Source organism: Neolamprologus brichardi, chromosome 7 (assembly GCF_056152115.1).
Source record: "Neolamprologus brichardi isolate AB-2024 chromosome 7, ASM5615211v1, whole genome shotgun sequence".
Classification (NCBI taxonomy): Eukaryota; Metazoa; Chordata; class Actinopteri; order Cichliformes; family Cichlidae; genus Neolamprologus; species Neolamprologus brichardi.
This window is the reverse complement of record NC_142110.1, coordinates 14688466-14695177: the sequence shown is the minus strand read 5'-3', so window position 1 is coordinate 14695177 and position 6712 is coordinate 14688466. Positions and strand designations below refer to the sequence as shown.

General features: G+C 40.6%; 1 protein-coding gene across 4 annotated transcripts; it reads left to right on the top strand.

Moving 5' to 3' along the window:
* Nucleotides 1-5476, top strand: saxo4 (stabilizer of axonemal microtubules 4). 4 transcript variants are annotated; one of them, XM_006789224.2, is made up of 12 exons: nt 1-41; nt 320-514; nt 616-739; nt 2991-3153; nt 3264-3309; nt 3434-3519; nt 4469-4534; nt 4627-4713; nt 4815-4880; nt 4962-5056; nt 5154-5273; nt 5348-5476. In XM_006789224.2, exons 2-12 carry the CDS (start codon nt 403-405, stop codon nt 5364-5366), a joined length of 984 nt encoding a protein of 327 aa, XP_006789287.2. In that variant the 5' UTR covers nt 1-41; nt 320-402; the 3' UTR covers nt 5367-5476. The 4 variants fall into 4 exon arrangements, with proteins under 4 accessions (XP_006789287.2, XP_006789288.2, XP_006789286.2 ...); XM_006789225.2 differs by having other exon boundaries at nt 2-41; nt 394-514; XM_006789223.2 differs by having other exon boundaries at nt 35-124.
* Nucleotides 5477-6712: the final 1236 nt, after the last annotated feature.

The window sequence follows — 6712 nt, the reverse complement described above, 5'->3', positions numbered from 1 at the left end:
TGCCGAAGACAGAGAGGTGAACAAACAGCCTGGAGTTGCAGGTACGTCCTGGGACTAAGTGGCAGATTTCAGTGCTTTTGTGTTTAGTGTTTGTTTTTTTTTTCTGGGATCATTTATATTCAGGGTGAGTGAAAATGGCTGTGACTTTCCTGGAGGATCGCAGCTCTCTCTCCACTCATACAGCAGTAGACAAAGGCAGCACTTATTGCATTATTTCCTTCTGACTCTGTTCTCATTTATTCAGCAAGCTCCAAATTTGACTGGATGCTGCCAAAGTTAAAAACTAAGATGTAACACTTGCTTTTATTTGTGGTTACAGCAGTGTCCGCAGGCCCACAGGATTTTGTTTTTTTTGCCATCCATCACTGTTGTCAGTGACTGTTTCCATTACAGCAGTCACAGATGGATGAACTGGGGAGGATTGTCATACCGGCTACTGGAGCAATTGGCAGGAAGGGGCAACTGACCAACAACGCAGTCAAACTCCACAATACTACTTACACAGCATCTCATGGTGAAGATGATGAGTGAGACTCTCCAGAGTTTCAGCATAAATCGCACTGATTTGCATTCAAATTTGGGTTCTGACAGACAATTTTGCTATATCTGTCTCAGACTCAGACAGGATGGGATTCACTTCTTATCTCGGGCGTCCCAGTGAGACAGGCTTTACATCAAACCACAGACCAGCTATATATTACAGGCCTAGTTTGGACCACATTGACAACCCTCAGTTTGGGTAAGTGTCAGGACACTTTTTTTCCCCCGCCCTCTGCTCATCTTTTATAATGGCTGTTTTGGTTCATCATTTTCTGATAATGTTATTAGCAAAACCTGTGCTTCTCCTTCAGTGATGAGCAAAGCTCTCTGGTGGCTGGGGGGACTCTGTAGAGCTAATATTTGTCCAACTTTGACATGTGCAGAAAAGCTAACAGAAGAATCTGAGAAATGTCAGTCAAGCTGCACATCTCTGTGAAATCTAATCAGCCAGAATGATTACAGGAACGTTGTGGATTTAGATGAATGCTTGCAGATATCTTTCTCCAAAGCCTCTGCTTCCACGCTTAAAGGAACTTTATTACTTTCAAAATGTGAAAGTAATAAAGATAATAATAATAATAATACATTTTATTTGAAAGCTCCTTTCAAAACACTCAAGGTCACCGTTGAGTTGGGACTTAAAGAGAGAGAGAAGGAAGAGATATTTCTTAAATTAGGAGGTAGGGAATTCCAGAGTCGTGGAGCAGAGCAGCTGAAAGCCCTGCTCCCCATGGTTGCAAGACGGGGGGAAGGGACGGAGAATGAAAGGGAAGAAGAAGATCTGAGACAACGAGTTGGGGCGGTGATCTTAACCAGATCAGAGAGATATGGAGGAGAGAGATGATGAATAGCCTTAAATGTGTACAAGAGTATTTTGAAATTGATGCGATATTTGACCGGGAGCCAATGAAGCTGCTGCAAGGCAGAAGTGATGTGGTGGACAGAAGGGGTCCTGGTGATGATACGGGCAGCAGAGGTCTGGACGCGTTGGAGCTTGTGGGTGGATTTTTGAGTAAGACCAAAAAGAAGTGAATTACAATAATCAATCCGGGAAGTAACAAGGCTATGGACAAGGATGGCAGTGGCATGCGGGGTGAGAAAAGGACGGAGACGATTAATGTTGCGCAATTGAAAATATGCAGACCGAGTAACATTATTAATGTGTGAATTGAAAGATAAAGTACTGTCGAGGATGACACCCAAACTTTTCACAGAGGAAGAAATGAAGACCGGTGAGTTATCAATAGTAGTAGAGAAACTGTTGATTCTGGATAATGTTGATTTAGTGCCTACCAAGAGGAGCTCGGATTTATTACTATTGAGTTTGAGAAAATTAGAAGAGAACCATGAATTTAGTTCAGCTAAACAGATGGTGAGGGAGGATGGGGGAAGAGCAGAATCAGGTTTAGTGGACAGATAAAGCTGGGTGTCATCGGCATAACAGTGAAAATGGATATTGCATTTATGGAAAATATGTCCAAGTGGTAGAAGGTTGATAATGAAAAGAAGGGGCCCCAGGACAGATCCCTGGGGCACTCCAGTGGTCAGAGGGAAGGGCTGAGGAGTAAAGGATTTGAGTTGAATGAACTGAGTGCGATCAGACAGGTATGATTTAAACCAGGCTAGTGGAGTATGGGAGAGACCGATAGAGGCTAGCCTACTGAGAAGTATAGAGTGAGAAATAGTGTCAAAAGCAGCACTCAGATCGAGGAGAATAAGAATTGAAAGTAAACCGGAGTCAGCTGCCATAAGAAGATCATTGGTTATTTGCTGTTTCAGTGCTATGGGAGGGGCGAAAACCAGACTGGAACTGTTCATACAGATTATTATTAGTTAAATGTGAGTGGAGTTGTGTGGCAACTATTTTCTGAAGAATTTTTGAAAGGAATGGTAGATTGGAAATAGGCCGAAAATTCTCAAAATTATTGGGATCTAGACCAGTTTTGAGGCAATTTTGAGGGAAGCAGGAACAGTTCCAGTGGTAAGTGAAGAGCAGATGATAGCAGATATGAGGGGAAGCAAAGAAGGTAGACATGCCTTAACCAAAACTGTAGGAATGGGGTCTAGCTGACAAGTAGAAGGTTTTGACTTACAGATGAAATCTGAAATATCAGTAACCGAGGGGAGCTGGAAAGCAGAAAAACAGTGTGATAGGAGATGAATTACACAGGAAGAGCTAAATGGAACCTTGGAAACCAGTTCTTGATGTATGAAATTAGACCTATGCACTTGGGTTATACAGGCAAGTATGAAAGTGTGTGAAAATCTCTGACAGAGAGGTTCAAAGGATGTAAACAAAGGAGTTTAAGTGAGTAGGTGCTTCACTGTAAATTAGATTCCCTGATGTGATAAAAGATAAAAAAATAAATTAAAAAAAAGCTAGACTGTCAAGAATGAAGCGTGTTTGTCTGAAGTGTAACCTCAGACTCGGCTCTGCCTTTGTTTTTCAGACTCTTGTTATCTGACAGCTTAGTCTCTCAAACAAAACTACACTACCAGCCTCCCATCCGCTCTGGATGTTCTGGGTCTTCAACAAACCTCGTTAACAAACCTGGAAACAGCGGCTTCCATCAGCTGAAGATTCAGCCAAAAACCGCATCAGTCGAGGAGAAGGTATGACAGCTCGGTTTGACAGCACTTAAACACACCTCTTCAAGATGATGGAAAGTGTAATATTATGTTATATACATAAACTTTCTGTTATTGCTTAAATGTTTCCTCAGACAGAATATCAAAGTTCATTTGTGCCTCATCGTCCTACGCCAGCAGGTAATTTAAAGGCTACAATGCAGAACTTTGTGAGCTTGAGCTGTTCATTTATAACTACAAATAATGGAAAACTTTAATAAAATGCCACAGTTTCATTTTGAAAAAGCTAACATTGTTGCTTCAGTTTCTCAGAACCATATGACTGTAGGTCCTAAAGGAGGGAGTGGTTTCACTAAGGCAGCAGAGCTTCAGGTTAACACCAGCTTGATGGTGAGTGGTTTTTAACGGTATTGGAAGCTATTCTTAGCTGAGATTTTTATATTCTTCCATTTTTTTTAATAACCTCTTATTAAGAAATCCAAGTGAAAATGCTGCCTGTGTATCCAAAACTTGACTTTACATCATGGTTACAAAGGGATTATATTTGTTTTAAACTACATGCTATATCCAAAAGTTGGGATACTGTGCAAAATTTAATAAAAAACAGAATGCAAATCATAAAAAGCTTGTACAGACTCACTGGCCACTTCATTAGTTGCATCTTACTAGTACAGGGATGGACCCCTTTAGGCCTCAGAGCAGCCTTAGTTCTTCATGGCAAATAGACAATGTTGGAAACAGTCATCCGATTTTGGTCCATATTGTTGTGATAGTATCACACAGTTGCTGTAGATTTATTCACTGGACATCCCAAAGATGTCCTACTGGATTGATATCTAATGCCTGTGAAGGAGGCCATTTGAGAACAGAACAGTTGTAAGGAGTGGTTGTTTGAGTTACTGTTGCCCACCTTTCATCTTAGAGCAGTTTAGCCATTCTCACTGGATATTTTCTTTTTTAGGCCATTCTCTATAAACTCTAGAGATGGTTGTGAGGTGGGTAAATCATGCAACATTCAAAGTCGCTTAAATAACCCCTTTCCCTCATTCTGAAGCTTGGCTACATGTCTAATTACACTGAGTTTCTCCCACGTGATTGGTTGTTTGAGGTATTTGTGTTAATCATCAGTTGAACAGGTGTGTCCAAGGTGGCTGGTGACTGTGTAATCAAGTATATAAACAGCATGTCAAATGCTGAAATTGGGATATTTGAATCTTTTCAATTTTTTAATGCATATAAATAAGACCAGTACAGTTGACGTCCTCTGGCAGCTACAGTATGTGTATCTGTGAGTTCTTCTCTGTATATCTACTTGTAACTGTCAACTGTTGATATTCAGGGTGAACCTCATCAGACTCCCAGCTCAGTGATGAAAACAGACTTCATGCCACTGTCCCTGCTGCAGGTTGAGCCACGCAAAAAACTGAATTCATTCGGGGGGGAAGGAGCGCAGGGGAATCTTTCATGTACAACTCTGAAGTTTGTTTTGTGTCTCAGGGTACTGCGGCGAAATCGGGCCTGTGCAGCCGTTCTTGCAGAGAAACGGGATTCACACGAGGTGACATCGCTCCCTTGGCCCACCCTGTTAGTGCTGACTTCTTCACAGTTTTTCTTTAATGTAAAAGCACAACATTAATGCTTTTTTGTTTTTATTTAATTATTTATTTCTGTCTCTAATCATCTAGGTCTCTCTTCTGTCATCGCCCCAGACTAAAACAGAAGCCCCGATGCCATCTGTCATTGGACAAAAGGTTAAATATGTTCATGCAATAGTTTTTCACTCTATTTATCAGCACGTTATCTGGATTGTTCAACAACATTTTATTTTTTAGGAGCCCACAGGATATGTTCTGAACACTCATAAAAGCCAAACTTTTCCTGATGCACCACTTGATCCTTCAGACTTCATCACACATTATAAAAGCAAGTAAGTGTAAGTTAATTAATTAACTTAATAAATTGTCACTTTTCACCCTATAACTGTAAAGTGTGTTACACTATTTGACTACCTGCTTATTTTCCAGGTTTTGTCATCGTGATGACAGAACCTGGAAAAGTCCAGAAAAGTTCAAATCAACGAACTCTTGTCCCACGATTGTCAGCTCTAAAATGGAAAGTGGCTACAATCTTCGGGATACGGACAGGTATGTATGTTATGCTCATGAAGTCGTATCATACAGATTTCCTTTGACTGACATGACCTAGTTTTATTCTAAAGGTACATCCTCAGGGGCTAGACCTTCTCACACCTGTGATGATACCTGCATTGCTGCTTTGTCACAAATAAAAACTGAAGTTTTTTGTTTGTTTGCAGTCTGGCATGTTCTATTAATAAAATCATTTAAATGCATACAACAAATATGAATTGCTTTTTTTTTTTGAGTGGAAACATTGCCAGCCAGATATGTGAATGGTAGAAATCCAAAGAGGGAGTGAACGAGATGATGCATTGTCTTTGACCACCTTACTGTCACTGACCTACAGAGAATGAGAGGAGTGTAAACTAATGGGAAAAATAATTACAGTCAGGCTGAGTAAGGAACTGATTTCCAAGGATGTCTGTGGTGTGTCAAACTGTTCTGCCACCCACAGCAGAGTCTGGATGAGCAGCAGAGCCTAAACTGAGTAGGAGGCTGAGATTGCACTATTGTGCAGCTACATACTGTGCACCTACTCTGAGCCAACTCTCAGAAACGACATTATATTATCAGTGCAATCCATTCTGCATTATCAATATAATGACTCTTGTGTCAAAACAAGAGATTTTTAACTACGCTGGTTTTTTTGGGGTGTCACCATAGTATGTATGAAAGATATGTGACATTAACAGCCATAATATACACTTAATTGCATTATCAGTCAGTTGGAGAGATGTGCTTATCTAGTTAGTCAATCACATGCAGCTCCTCTGGGTAAAAATGCCTTGTTGATGCCAGAGATCAGAAGAATGACTAGACTGCTTCAAGCTCTTATAAATGCAAGACTAACTCAAATAACCACTCGTTACAACCAAGATATGCAAAAGAGAATCTTCGAATGTGTGGTCTGTCACATGGCAGCAAGAAGCTGGCTCACCAAAACTAGACAATAGAAGATTAGAAACCTTTGCCTAGTTTGAGTTTAGATTCGACTGTGATGCTGGGATGGTAAAGCCGAAGCATGGATCCATCCTGCCTTGTATCAGTGGTTCAGGCTGGTGGTGTAATGGTGGGAAAGACATTTTCTTGGCTCATGTTAGGTCCCTAAGTATCAGTTGAGCATTCTTTAAACACCACCTCCCACCTGAGTATTGTTGCTGACCATGTCCATCCCTTTATGATCACAGTGTTCCCAACTTCTGATGGATGCTTCCAGCAGGATATCATGTGCCATGTCACAAAGCTGACATTTCAAACTGGTTTGTTGAACGCGACAATAAATTCACTGTCTTCAAATAGTCTCCATAGTTGAAGATCTCAATCTAGTAGAGCACCTTTGGAATCTGTTAGATTAGAAGATTTGTAAATTTGTAGCAAATGCGATCCTGTCATGTCAATATGGACCACAATCTGAAATGAATGTTTCCAGTACCTTGTTAAAACTA

Excerpts from the sequence above, each read along its gene's own strand:
- saxo4 (XM_006789224.2), top strand. The coding sequence starts at position 403 with ATGGATGAACTGGGGAGGATTGTCATACCGGCTACTGGAGCAATTGGC. Across the intron at positions 4,714-4,814 it reads TCGCTCCCTTGGCCCACCCT|GTCTCTCTTCTGTCATCGCC; the intron begins GTTAGTGCTGAC and ends CTAATCATCTAG. Across the intron at positions 4,881-4,961 it reads CATCTGTCATTGGACAAAAG|GAGCCCACAGGATATGTTCT; the intron begins GTTAAATATGTT and ends TTTATTTTTTAG.